This window comes from Protopterus annectens, chromosome 1.part0 (assembly GCF_019279795.1).
Source record: "Protopterus annectens isolate FY-2018-M chromosome 1.part0, PAN1.0, whole genome shotgun sequence".
In the NCBI taxonomy this organism is placed as follows: domain Eukaryota; kingdom Metazoa; phylum Chordata; order Ceratodontiformes; family Protopteridae; genus Protopterus; species Protopterus annectens.
Genome location: NC_056725.1, coordinates 1,861,293,784 through 1,861,309,031, shown reverse-complemented (window position 1 = coordinate 1,861,309,031; position 15,248 = coordinate 1,861,293,784). Strand labels below are relative to the sequence as shown.

At 37.7% G+C, this 15,248-nt stretch overlaps 1 protein-coding gene across 1 annotated transcript in view; it reads left to right on the top strand.

The window, feature by feature from the left end:
* Positions 1-3,158, top strand: part of WDR70 (WD repeat domain 70) — a 2,546,720-nt gene extending 2,543,562 nt beyond the window's left edge. Inside the window, exon 18 of the mRNA XM_044069907.1 lies at positions 2,725-3,158. Within this exon, the coding sequence (XP_043925842.1) occupies positions 2,725-2,809 (85 nt within the window). The 3' untranslated portion in view covers positions 2,810-3,158. The remainder of the gene's footprint in view (positions 1-2,724) is intronic.
* The last annotated feature ends 12,090 nt before the right edge of the window (positions 3,159-15,248 follow it).

Genomic DNA, 15,248 nt, shown 5'->3' with positions numbered 1-15,248 from the left:
CACCCCCCGCTACTTAAATATACCAACTCCGAGATCGGACTACAGTGCAGAAAAGGGAAATCTTCTGTTTCTGCACTGTATGGAAATCTCTGTTAAAAGATGTGTTGTTTCAAAACTTCGATCATATGATGTCGACCATATCAGATTCAAAATTTTGAAACTTCGATCTTCTGATATAGACCCAATCTCACACCTCATCTCAAAATTCACAGAAAAAAAATTGTAGGCTTCAGCCCTTTTTCTCCATTGTGGCCACTTATGATTTGGTTTCAGGCTCTTTTGTTGTTGGTAGTACAGAAGGGTGTTCCTGCATGAACCAGGGAACTTCACATTGACTCGGGCGGACAGCTTCTTCAGCCTCAGGGCCTAGCTTGTCCTTTAGCTTGGTTGCTCTCCCTTGATCTTCCAGCAGGAGATTTGGTGGTAATGGGTGCCCGAATGCCTTCCACTCATCAGACATTCGTTGCAAAGTGGAAGAGATTCTCTATTTGGTTTGAAAAGTATAATATGCTTCTTCAGTCATTTAGTTTGTAGGAAAGTTTGACTTGCCTCAGATAATAGTTCACTGTAGTTCATGATTATTCCACAATCAGGATGCATGTTTCTGGTATCTTTACACAGTATGATTCTGTGGAGAGCAAGACTACAGCCCATAACTTGCTGGATAAGTAGTTGCTTTGGGGGGGGGTCTACATTTTCATCTTACTTTCAAAACTGACATGATCTTCATGACTGACAGACTTATCAAGCCCCCATATTAATTGGATGGTTTACTGAATGCTTTCCTTAATGTACATTACCTCTGCTCACACAATATTTTAAGTGAAGGACCCATTTTATTTAGGGAACATTCTTTTATCTTTCACAAAGATCTGGTGTCCTGTAGGCATAACTCCCCCCCCCCCCCAAAAGGTGGTATCGGATTTGCCTTTAATCCAGTCAGTCCATCTTTATGTTTTGTTTGTGAGGCACAGTCAAGAGATGATAGACCTCTTTATACTTTGGACTTAAGCCACCAGCTCATACTGTACCATAACAGGATGCTTGAAGCTAGGAAGAAGGAGTAGCGGTATGTCTTCTTTGCTCCTGGGAAGACGGATCTTGAATTAGTTAAGCAAACCATTTCCAAATCCATTATTAGTTGTGTAATGTTTTGCCATCAAACAGAAACTGCCCACTGAAAAGTTCTGCTAAGGCCGCTACACAGGGAGCCTGGTTGTTTCTACTGTATGCTTTTTCAAGTGTCCGTTGCACATTTTTGTGCAGTGACCGCATGCTATCAGCTTAAGCCTTCTCCAAGCGTTATTTCTTGAACCAAGGAGTAGGACCTTTTCTGACACTTAGTCTTCTTAGCTCGTGCCTTTAGGACTTTTTCTACCTCCAGCCTGCTGGTAAATTTAATTTCTCTGCTTGAGATTTTTACTCTATATTCAATTCATATGTACTGTTAATTTTATTTATTTATGTATTATTGGCATTTGTTTACCGAGAAAATCCACTGGGCCAAGAAGAACCCATTTTCAGTGGAGGCCCAAGGAGAAAAGCACCACAAAGGCAGTTAAATTACATAATACTGGAATAGTTTGTATTGACAATCATAGTTATAACAGACATTATAGCTACAATAAAGTACATTATGAAAATGTAGGTGGTACAGAGAAATAATGTAAAAACACAAGGCATTGAAGGAAATCCAAGGAACATGGATTAATCTGCTTGTGGGCTTTTGGCAGTGGGTGCTTATCTTTCTGCCATCTTCTGTATCTGGATAGCCTGCTGCTGTTGCAGCTGTGGATGGATTTGCCTTTTAATTTGCACTGTTAGAAGATCTTACTGCATTTTTAGAATTTAATTCGTGTTGCAGATTGTGCCTCTTACTGGATCAGATCAAACCAAGTTGTGCAGCACTAAGTATGTCCCACTTATACAATGTTTGATATTATAGCAAATGCCAGCTGGAAGTCTGGCTTCCCCCAAGTTCAGAACAGAAAAAATTCCAAAACACGATGGTCTGAGAATATCAGAGGAGAATATATCAATAATTTCTCATTGCAGAATGTGTTCTTTATTAATCAGCTGATATGTTACATATATATTATTTCTCCTAGCGCCCATTCCTTCTCCGGAGGTAGTGAGTCCTTTAATGACAGTGTAAGCACTTTAACACTTGGTTTTACGGTCTTGGCATGTTATTCTGTCTTAGATTGTTTACTGTTTCATTGATTTCACACATGATTCCTTAACATTTTTATCCACATATTGAGTAATTACCACTTCAGTTGTGCCTACTTTTTATGTGAATCTTTAACCGCGGCCTGCTGTGACTAGTGCATATTTAACTAGGTCGCATAGGATGTTACTTTGTATCATTTCATTATGATGTTTAGTGTTTTCATAATGTTTACTCATATTGTTCAGTCCTTACACAGGTTAAAAATGCCAGATATATACATAACTGGCTTACTGCAAGCTAATGTTTCTGTTTATATTGCATGAAAGGTTTCCGGCAATATCTTTGAAATTGCTCAACAGAGCCATGATAAAAAATCTCTTCATAAAATGAATGCTGCAGGAACATTTTGTAAAGGTTTTGTACATGTTGATTAGTAGATCAGTTGAAAGTAGGTTATGCTCACTTGTACATATTTAGGGAAATCACACTAAGATATTTCACCTGTTGCAATAAAATGCAGTAATAATTATTATTATTATTTCTTTTCACAGAACTCAGCCAGAGCCAGTTTTTGCAGAATCGGAATCAGACGAGGAAGAAGATAAGGAACCAGAATGGAAGAAGCGAAAAATATGAAAACCATTTTTGTAATTATATTTGTCTCAGTAAAATCAAACAAGTTTTGAAGAGAGGTTTATTTTCTAATTTGATCAAAAATAGCAGTTGCAGTCCACCTGCATCTGTAATTTACATATCACAGAATGACATTCTGTGTGTGTGTGTGTGTGTGTGTGTGTGTGTGTGTGTGTGTGTGTGTGTGTGTGTGTGTGTCTGACTTTTAGGGTGCAGATTGCTGTTTTTATAAACATCTTTTTGATTTTTTTTACCCATTAGTATGTTTGATGAAAACTGTTCTGAAAAGAATGTTTATTTTTAATATTCCTGTTTTTCATGATCATGTTGAAATTAAACATCTCTGCTGTGACAGATGTTTGTGTTATCATTTATTTATACATAAAACAAATATTGTGTTATAAGGATATTGCAAATGAATCCGAAATGCATTATATATTGTGTGGCTGCTATTTGTGTGGGTATGGATCTGCATGTACAGCTTACCTGTATATGGTTATTTTGCTAAGACTTGATGTACTGCATGCATGCAGAGGAATGTACCAGCTTTACAGAAGGCTAATTTTCTTTTTTTTTCTTTCACAGAAGACTTGACAGTGCCTTCCTTTTCCCTTTGTGACTTCCATTGTCTCTTTTTCTCTTCACTCAATCAACCTATAGATGCCATGTTTCCACCTACTGTATTTAACCCCTTATGAGGCTATCCAGCAGATGTAGGAATAGCCCCTCATTAAATATCTTACTTCTTTTGATAAGCATGCACTCATTTAAAAGTAAAAACGTCATGTTCCATGCTTTAATATCTGTACATTTGGGTTTTACTTAACAGATATCGAGCTTTTCTAACATTGAGATTTTTTTCTTGAACAAGTTCTTCTGGAAGATCCCACATTGGGATATAATTGCATACCTATTTTGATGCACTCAGTGATGTAACTCACCAGGTAGATTAGCTTGCCTGTTCCGTATTCTGTCTTCTTTTTGCCACTCACAAAGCTCAGATTTCTGCCCTTGCTGTAGTCTGTGAAGTCCTGTTTTTTCATGCCTAAATATCAGCATGCCATCAGTCAATCTGGCTATCTAATCTCAAGCCTAGAATTGTTGATGTTATATCACATAATGTGGAAAAATGCCATAAGTATCAGCAATGTAACCCTGTCACCCAGAGGCACTGCTGGAAGAAGCTTTTAGTCTATTTTGGGATGGGAAAGATGAGTGCCTTTGTGTGCAGACTAGCGGAAGAGTCCTCTGTGCAGCCATAAGCCTAAGGAAGAGCTTTGTTACAAAGACAAATACTCAGAGATCAAGGCCTAGCCATCCAGAACTTAGCTGTTGTTTTCAGGTATCTGCAGGCAGGGGATGAAGTTGTCCTCTTTAAGCAAGGACTCAGGCACACACCCATCCTTTACCACTGTTGAGGACAAAAGTACCAGAAGAGGATCATCCACAGCTCCCACCCTGGGGTACATCCCATGGTTCTTGCATTTTCCATCTCCTGATTAATTGACTGAAGTCTGAGAACCAGCTAATTTAATCTTGGATAGCAGTCCCTAGATTCACCTGGTTACTGATCATATATATTCAGCACTGAAGTCTTCCCTTGTAAGACAACACTGTCAGACCCTTTTTGGGCAGGTAAGTTACACTTGATGAGTTTTCTTGAAGTCATTTTCATGCAAGGCTCATGTATTATAGGCTAGATGTCAAGCAACTATTTGATGTGTGATGGTAGCTTGAATTTTTGCATATGGAATTGCTTCATTACGGAGTATTATTTGAAGCCAGAGCATGATCCAATTTAGGTGTTTCGTTCAGCATTCACTGTCTTCAGTTTATATGTGATTGTGGGCTTGTTCTGTGTTCCTTCACTTTGTGAACATGTCAGCCAGTGCTTGCCTTTATGTGGTGTCATGCATGAGCTTTCCATTGCGGGCAGTTGGGGGGGGGGGTGTAGCATTGGACTTCTTCAAAGCTCCTTCACATTCAGACCATACTTCTTCAAAGCTCCTTCACATTCAGACCATTGTAGGGCATCAAAGGGTCCTAAGTTTATTGTTTCAGAAGCAGAAAAGGACAATGAATCCACAACCATTTTCCCAGGATGATGACTTCTTTACAAAGGCCATCAGGTTCATACAGAGCAGTTTGTCCTGTCATTCTCCTCCCAGAAGCACCTTTCAGACTTTCTGGGGAAGAGGCGTAAGAGCCCTTTGCTGGTCCCTCTTTGAGAATGTTTGTTAACGATGCTGTCTGAGTATCCAGGAGGCAGTCTGAAAGCAGATACTTTCTATAATCATTTCACTGAGTGGAAATAGCAGTTAAGCAGGCTTCCCAGTGTGCTTACCCTTGCAATTTTAGAATTTCACAATAGGTATCCTACAGTGCAACAGTTTGCCACCTTAAAAACTTACAAGGAGTGCAAAGCTTTTATGTGTGACGAGAGTTTACTCCAGTTCTCTGCTGGTGCTTTCGACCTCAGATGTTCATTTCAACTCTCCCAAGACCATTCTTATCTTTAATGGTTGGGGAAAAGCTTGAAGACTTTCTAAAGTCTGAGTTCAATGAGGACCTTGTTGAGTCCAATGGATCCTCTACATTAAGCTGTTGCATATCTTTCTGTAACTTTGTGCAGACTCTTTGGCCACATAGTTAGATGTGTGCCTGCATAGAATGACATTGCTGTGATTTTCTTCCATTAAAAATTTCTGGAAGAACATTCTGGAGATCTGTTTTCAGGAGGTGGTCTTCCTCCAGCCAGCCAGGAGGTGGTGTTCCTCCAGCCAGCTTGTTACCTGGTTGATGGCATCCTGTTTGACAATGTTTGTGGTTGACATACAAGTACTGTTATCTGAACTTTTTTCATCTCCCTGAGTCTTTACCACAGTGTTGACCATGGTGACCAAAACCATGCAGGAAAAGATCACCTTGTGTGCTTTTACTTAAATGACTGGCATCTGATAGCCCAGTGTCCCTTCATTGGGCATTTCTGTGGCTTCTCTCCATGAGTGGAAGATACGTTTCCAAATTAATTTTGTAACCCATACTGTTATTCTTCATCTTTTTTATCTTACTGTCCTTCACTTTCCACTGATCCTTCCCTGTTGTGGTCCCAAAACCAAAATATCAAACCTGTACTACTAATCTATCAAACGTTTACCTGTCTTTTATGTGCCCTTTATACAAGCATTCAGTTTAAACAATCATTATGTGCCTGAATCTGCACTACTGATAAGTGTTATATTTGAATGGAATTGCACATTAATTTGTGTATGTACAAATTGACATCTTTTTATAACCATCATTTTCAGAAAGTAAACAGTTAGCTCATCTCATGGTGAAATAGCTTTTGTAACACTTCTGCAATTCTTTTCTTCCTATATTAATTGCATGACTATATAGGACTACTGTTTTTTATTTATACTGTTTGCCTGACATGTGGGCTGTCCTCAATATGCAACCTTAGATTATCCCAAACACCTTTATTGAATTATCACTTGTGACATAAGCAAATTTACATTTTTATAAAAGACTGCGGTGGTGGTGCTGCGGTAGCACTGTCGCCTCACGGTTAGACGTTGCCCGTTCGATTCTCAGAGTGTCTTCTGTGTGTTGACATGCGTGAATGGGCTTTCCTTCGTTGAAGATTGTGCATTAGGCCCGGCAAGACAGCACATAAAAATCTACTGCCAATCATTAGCAGACCGGAGTTCCGCTGTGGCGACCCCTAACCAGGAAAAGCCGAAAGATACAACATTTGGGAGATGCACATACATCCTCCCATTGTTTCTTTGTGAATTGCTTATCCAGTCTCTCTTCCCAATCCTTTCTAACCTCCTCTGATTGATTCTTATAGTTATAATGCAATATTTTATATGCCGTATTAATTATTCTTTTTTTTTAATGGCAGCTTCTGTTCTAGATTCTGTTAAAAACTCTACCAGTGCTGGTATTTCATTTAGGACCCCTCCCTATTTATTTCTCTTTGCCTATACTCTGATATCAATCCCTGATAGGGAAGGCAATCTGTAACCTGCAGTCCAAATAAATTCTTGGTGTTTTCCCATTCTGTCATGTTTCCCTCTCTCAAGCCAAGGAACAACAGTATTACTTTAACGCTCTTTATTCAAGACAAAACGTTTTCGCCCCTGCTATGCAGTAGGCTTCATCAGAAACAACGAATTGAAAAAAATTTTAGCACACTTTTAAATAGTGCAAACATGATGTCATTTCCTTAGAAACAGTGTAGCCAAGTAAAAACAAACAAAGGAAATTGTTCACTCTGAAAATACCAAAAATAAAACTTCTTGATATTAAAAGTACAATACATCAAAGAGCATAACAATGCAAATAACATTATATATATATATATTTAAATAACATTCATGTTGACATAAAAAGATAAAAAAATATAAAAGTAGAAAGTGTAAAATACTTCCCAAATAAATTTGGAAAGAACGTACTATCTCTGGTAACTTTTATATCTAAGTATTGAAGAGATATTACAAGACTCATTTAGGCCAGGGAAAGAGTAGGCATCCACCCCAATTTGCCACTCTAATTCCCTGGTCTCCAAAAATAATGACTGAGGTCCGCCTCTAGGGCCCAAAGTGACATGTTCAATACCCATGAATTCAAAACTATGTCCTATATTATTAACAATGTGTTTAGACAAAGCGTTGTCAGTTTTTTTTATTTTTTATTGCGTAACAGTGTTGGTAAATTCGATCACTGAACTTGCGATCAGTTTTCCCTATGTAAAAACAGGGGCAGCAAACACAAAAGGCAGCATAAACAATTGATTTCGTGTTACAATTAATTTTTGAATGGATAGTGTATTTCCTATTCCTAATTGTAAACGAGCTACCAGATCTCAAATATTTGCATCTATTGCAAAAACCACAAGGAGCATTTCCAACCTGTCTAGTAGTTGGCATGCAATGAGTAGTCCTTTGAAGCAGTTCCTTTAAGTTTTTCCCTCTTCTATAAACTACAGAGGGGGATGGACCCAATTTTTGAAGTAGTATAGAATTATTATGGATAAAATACCAATTCTTTTTAACAATTGCCCAAATGGTACCGACCTCTTTGCAAAAAGTCAACACAAAACTTGTGTGAAAGTCGGTTGATAATTGGGTAGAAGTGACATTAATATTATTCACTACAGGGCTTTCTAAAGTACCCAGATCAAGTGCATGCCCCGTAGTTGTTGACTCATGGATATTATTAGCTAGCAAAGGTTTGTAAAGGCCAATTGTTCTTTTCATGGACACCTCCTCAATGAGTTCGTCAATCAAGGGGGACGGGTAGCCCCTATTAGAAAATAAGTCTTTCAAAAAGGTACACTCAGTTTCAAATGCCTCTAGTGTGCTACACATGCGCACAGCTCTGACCAATTGTCCTTTGACAATTGATCTTTTTTGTTTGGGTGGGTGATTACTAGAATAATGTAGGAAACTATTACAATAAGAAGACTTCCTATAAATACAAGATGCAAAGCAGTTGTTAACAAAATCCTTCACCAACTTGACGTCTAAATAATCAATTTCGATTGTAGAAAAATGAAAGGTAAATTTTAAAAATGTAGAGGAACCATTCATCAGTTGTAATAAATCAATTGCATCACTTTCATTGCCATCAAGCAAGATGAACACATCATCCAGAAAACGCGTGTAGTATTTTACCATGTCTTTAAATTTAGGATTAACCCTAAAAAATTCTTTCTCCCAGTAAGCGACAACCAGGTTGGCAACACTACCGCCACAGGGGGACCCCATGGCGATACCCTGTTTTTGCAGGTAATACTGGTTGTCGAAGAGGAAGAAATTGGAAGATAAAATAATCTCCAATAATTGAGTAACAATGGACATTTCCTCCTTTGTTGCCCCAAGACTCACCAACATAAGTTCGACCCATTCAACTGCTTCCAAGTGTGGAATAGACGTATATAAATCCACTACGTCGATTGTTAAAAAATTGAGAGATGGGTCAAAACCAATTTTGTTAACGGATTCTAAGAAAGACCAAGAATCCTTACATATTTCAGGGATACCTTTTAGATATTTAGTGAGGATCCCATCAATGACCCTAGAAGATGGATGTGTGATGGAACATCGACCATCAACCAAGGCCCGTAATGGTGGATCCACCAAATCCTTAATTATTTTAGGGATACCAAACATCACGGGCACTTTGGGAGATGAAATGTTAATAAAATTAAAGGTGTCAATATCAATCAAACCATCAATGAAAAGGTCCCTGAAGTAACCACTGATTTTTTTATGTGACCCCACCATCTCATTAAGTGAAGGGCATTCATATGCTTCTGAGTCTAGAACCAAATGCATTCTCCTGTTATAATCACAGGTGTCGAAAATGACCAACCCCCCACATTTATCAGGTTTCATAACCCTAACAGGCATTCGGCTCAGATGGTCCAGAGCAATTTTTTGATCGTAAGAAATATTGCTATGATGGTCGAGGCATTTTGCACTATCAAGCAAATGTCTAAGATCTAATTCACAAACATTTTCAAAAATGCTCAAGTTAGGGTGAAGTGGAGGGTTAAAAGTACTAAGCAATTTAAACGTAGGACGCACACTATGTACATCATTGTTAAACAATAATTTTAAGTTCAATTTACGTACGTAACATTTAAGGTCAATCAATGTTCTAGCTAGACAAGGCTTCTGGTCCGGGACGAAGGTAACACCCCTAGACAATAATTCAACCAATTCTTGGTCAATACAAAAACTTGAAAAGTTATAAACCTTAAAGTCACCTTTTCTATTTAGTAGGATTATAGGTTTGTTCAGGTTTTCTAGAGGAACCTCAACCAAGACATTAGGTGGAGTTAATTGTTGTAATTCAACCGTTGTTGGGGTTTGTTGTTCCTTCCCCCTAAAAAAGGCCTCTGTTGGAATTTATTGTTGGAGTTGTTTTTATGGTTCTGATTGTTAGCCTTAATCCTACTACTCCTCCTTAACCCCTCATTCGAAGGGCCATGGTCACCGTTACTCTGGTGATGGTTTTCCAAATTTTCGTCTCTAGTGGACATGGAAGACGTATCCATTGTACGGTTCATGCCTTCATTCGAATTCATATTGTTAAACTTATTCCTAATGATGTTAGGGTAGGCAATACCCTGTTGATAAGCCTTCCTGTCCCTCAGTAATTTCTTTGACTTATTGTGTTTTAATTTCACAATAAGCTCGTCAATACTAGAGAAGATATGTTGGTAATCATATTTATAACGTAAGAAATTAATGTCCAACTTTATGGTATTGTCAAGTTCCTCAGTATCAGTCAAGAGATGCCTAATGTGGTTATTATAGTGCTTGATCATGAGTTCAAGCAACTCTGTACCTTGGCGATTGGACAAGCATGACAAGTCATCTAAATAAGCTGGATCTGTGAGTAAAGTAGTAGGAGAAAAAGAACTCCTTAAGCCTTTCGGTATTATTTTTTCAGCCAAGCATTGCTGAAAATAGGCCACTTCGAGCTGTAATTTCTTAATTTTTAACATTTTACTGTCCAAAGTCTTTAGTTTTTCAGAAATATTGTCAATACAGTTACCTGTGTTATGATCCTGAGAAGATGAATCAACAAGCGGTGAAATACCGAAACCGAAGCACTCGGTATTACCGGCCCAATCAGAAAAAGAAGGTACACCAGTAAATCCACCAGTGATATCTGCTGTAGAATCCCCAGGCAGGTACCGTTGAGCACCAACGTTTACATCGTTAGGGCGAAAGGTATCAAGTTCGCCAATGGGTCCCAGCCCATAAGTTCTATTTATGTTTGTAAAAGCACCACGTTGGGAATCCACCCTCTGTGGGAGAGCCGGTACATCCGTCTGCACACAGCTACGGCTGTTAGGTAACAGTTGCCCCGCTGGTATAGGAGCACTAGGATTGCCAGAGTCCAAAACACCCGAGGAGTTGTTAGGCAGAGAAGTAGCAATAGGAAAGCTGGATCGCTGAGTACCCGTAGCTTTGCCTAAATCCCCTTGGTTCGATGGTACACTGTTAGCTTCAATAGCGTCTAACCATTTGTCAAGACGCTCCAAACGCTGATTCAGCGAGGAAAGTAGTGTTTGAAGGTTAATAGGTTCTTCAATTTGGTGGGAATCATCCATCCCAAATAGATAAGGCGTCCTTGGGCTCGTAGAGTCTCCAACCGACATACTAGTAAAACCAAGTTGGAAAACAACGACAAACAACAGCAAATGCCCTCAAGCCAAGGAACAACAGTATTACTTTAACGCTCTTTATTCAAGACAAAACGTTTTCGCCCCTGCTATGCAGTAGGCTTCATCAGAAACAACGAATTGAAAAAAATTTTAGCACACTTTTAAATAGTGCAAACATGATGTCATTTCCTTAGAAACAGTGTAGCCAAGTAAAAACAAACAAATGAAATTGTTCACTCTGAAAATACCAAAAATAAAACTTCTTGATATTAAAAGTACAATACATCAAAGAGCATAACAATGCAAATAACATTATATATATATTTAAATAACATTCATGTTGACATAAAAAGATAAAAAATATAAAAGTAGAAAGTGTAAAATACTTTCCAAATAAATTTATTTCATTTGCTGTTGTTTGTCCTATAATCCTACTAAATAGAAAAGGTGACTTTAAGGTTTATAACTTTTCAAGTTTTTGTATTGACCAAGAATTGGTTGAATTATTGTCTAGGGGTGTTACCTTCGTCCCGGACCAGAAGCCTTGTCTAGCTAGAACATTGATTGACCTTAAATGTTACGTACGTAAATTGAACTTAAAATTATTGTTTAACAATGATGTACATAGTGTGCGTCCTACGTTTAAATTGCTTAGTACTTTTAACCCTCCACTTCACCCTAACTTGAGCATTTTTGAAAATGTTTGTGAATTAGATCTTAGACATTTCCTTGATAGTGCAAAATGCCTCGACCATCATAGCAATATTTTTTACATTCAAAAAATTGCTCTGGACCATCTGAGCCGAATGCCTGTTAGGGTTATGAAACCTGATAAAGGTGGGGGGTTGGTCACTTTCGACACCTGTGATTATAACAGGAGAATGCATTTGGTTCTAGACTCAGAAGCATATGAATGCTCTTCACTTAATGAGATGGTGGGGTCACATAAAAAAATCAGTGGTTACTTCAGGGACCTTTTCATTGATGGTTTGATTGATATTGACACCTTTAATTTTATTAACATTTCATCTCCCAAAGTGCCCGTGATGTTTGGTATCCCTAAAATACATAAGGATCTGGTGGATCCACCATTACGGGCCTTGGTTGATGGTCGATGTTCCATCACACATCCATCTTCTAGGGTCATTGATGGGATCCTCACTAAATATCTAAAAGGTATCCCTGAAATATGTAAGGATTCTTGGTCTTTCTTAGAATCTGTTAACAACATTGGTTTTGACCCATCTCTCAATTTTTTAACAATCGACGTAGTGGATTTATATACATCTATTCCACACTTGGAAGCAGTTGAATGGGTCGAACTTATGTTGGTGAGTCTTGGGGCCACAAAGGAGGAAATTTCCATTGTTACTCAATTATTGGAGATTATTTTATCTTCCAATTTCTTCCTCTTCGACAACCAGTATTACCTGCAGAAACAGGGTATCGCCATGGGGTCCCCCTGTGGCGGTAGTGTTGCCAACCTGGTTGTCGCTTACTGGGAGAAAGAATTTTTTAGGGTTAATCCTAAATTTAAAGACATGGTAAAATACTACACGCGTTTTCTGGATGATGTGTTCATCTTGCTTGATGGCAATGAAAGTGATGCAATTGATTTATTACAACTGATGAATGGTTCCTCTACATTTTTAAAATTTACCTTTCATTTTTCTACAATCGAAATTGATTATTTAGACATCAAGTTGGTGAAGGATTTTGTTAACAACTGCTTTGCATCTTGTATTTATAGGAAGTCTACTTATTGTAATAGTTTCCTACATTATTCTAGTAATCACCCACCCAAACAAAAAAGATCAATTGTCAAAGGACAATTGGTCAGAGCTGTGCGCATGTGTAGCACACTAGAGGCATTTGAAATTGAGTGTACCTTTTTGAAAGACTTATTTTCTAATAGGGGCTACCCGTCCCCCTTGATTGACGAACTCATTGAGGAGGTGTCCATGAAAAGAACAATTGGCTTTTACAAACCTTTGCTAGCTAATAATATCCATGAGTCAACAACTACGGGGCATGCACTTGATGTGGGTACTTTAGAAAGCCCTGTAGTGAATAATATTAATGTCACTTCTACCCAATTATCAACCGACTTTCACACAAGTTTTGTGTTGACTTTTTGCAAAGAGGTCGGTACCATTTGGGCAATTGTTAAAAAGAATTGGTATTTTATCCATAATAATTCTATACTACTTCAAAAATTGGGTCCATCCCCCTCTGTAGTTTATAGAAGAGGGAAAAACTTAAAGGAACTGCTTCAAAGGACTACTCATTGCATGCCAACTACTAGACAGGTTGGAAATGCTCCTTGTGGTTTTTGCAATAGATGCAAATATTTGAGATCTGGTAGCTCGTTTACAATTAGGAATAGGAAATACACTATCCATTCAAAAATTAATTGTAACACGAAATCAATTGTTTATGCTGCCTTTTGTGTTTGCTGCCCCTGTTTTACATAGGAAAACTGATCGCAAGTTCAGTGATCGAATTTACCAACACTGTTACGCAATAAAAAATAAAAAAACTGACAACGCTTTGTCTAAACACATTGTTAATAATATAGGACATAGTTTTGAATTCATGGGTATTGAACATGTCACTTTGGGCCCTAGAGGCGGACCTCAGTCATTATTTTTGGAGACCAGGGAATTAGAGTGGCAAATTGGGGTGGATGCCTACTCTTTCCCTGGCCTAAATGAGTCTTGTAATATCTCTTCAATACTTAGATATAAAAGTTACCAGAGATAGTACGTTCTTTCCAAATTTATTTGGAAAGTATTTTACACTTTCTACTTTTATATTTTTTTATCTTTTTATGTCAACATGAATGTTATTTAAATATATATATAATGTTATTTGCATTGTTATGCTCTTTGATGTATTGTACTTTTAATATCAAAAAGTTTTATTTTTGGTATTTTCAGAGTGAAAATTTCCTTTGTTTGTTTTTACTTGGCTACACTGTTTCTAAGGAAATGACATCATGTTTGCACTATTTAAAAGTGTGCTAAAATTTTTTTCAATTCGTTGTTTCTGATGAAGCCTACTGCATAGCAGGGGCGAAAACGTTTTGTCTTGAATAAAGAGCGTTAAAGTAATACTGTTGTTCCTTGGCTTGAGGGCATTTGCTGTTGTTTGTCGTTGTTTTCCAACTTGGTTTTACTAGTATGTTTCCCTCTCTAGTTATTTGCTCCCAGTATCTTGGTTCCTTTGCCAGTTTTCTCCAATAAATTATGTCCCCCTCTAGCCTATTGTCTGTATCCCTAATTGTAGTCATCCCTATCAGCAGAATCTCCTTTCTCCAGTCCCATGTTGGTTTAGTTCTTAAAATACTTTGTTACTTTATGGATATAATATTTTGAATGATTATTGTTGTTCTCCTTGAAGGCCTGCATCCAAAGTCCCAGTCTCTCCTCGTTTCTTGAGCTTTCCCCATGTTTCATCATAATCCCTTTCCACTTTGAATTATAGTTTTCTGCTTGCGTTTGTGTAGGAGTCTTAACTGTGTAGCTGTGAAATACCTCTTCAAACTGGGTAATCCCACCCCACTTACTAGTTAATAAACAGTCAGACCAATAATAAAGTACACCGTGCTGTAGAATACTGTACATTTTGAAGTAGACTATACCATTTTAGAGTCTTTTGGTTTCAACTTTCTCTTGCACACTTCTATACTGTATTCTCCTTGACTATCTCTACAACCATCTCTCTGATTTCATATTTCAACTTTAACAGGTCACCTTTCAACTGTAAGCAATTGTACCTCCACTATTTATTTCACTTTACTTGTTATTGCTGACTGTTATGAAGTATTGTATTATTGTTTCCTAGACTAATAATTTTTCCTTACTTCTGTAAAGATTTGTTCCTTAATTGTGTGGATTACATCCATGTTTATGCTTATCTTAAGTATGGTATTATTCTTTTTCTGACTATGTATTGGATGAAACTGTGTATTTGTAATGTTTAACTGTTTTACTAAGTCCTGCATTGACATTCTGTTGGAGCTTTTCTCCTCGGGTCACTGCTGAAAAAGGCCATCTGCACAGTCAGACTAATCTGGTCAACAAGTGTCAAATAAATAAATAAATAATAGATGGAGACTTCACTGAACTGGGCAGTAATGAAGGATGAAAGGTCTGTACTTATTAGAAAAGAGGAGAATAGTGGAGATTTAATATGAACACACCACATGGTATGGTGCAAATGAAAAAGATTAGCGATGGAAGGGAAAGATTT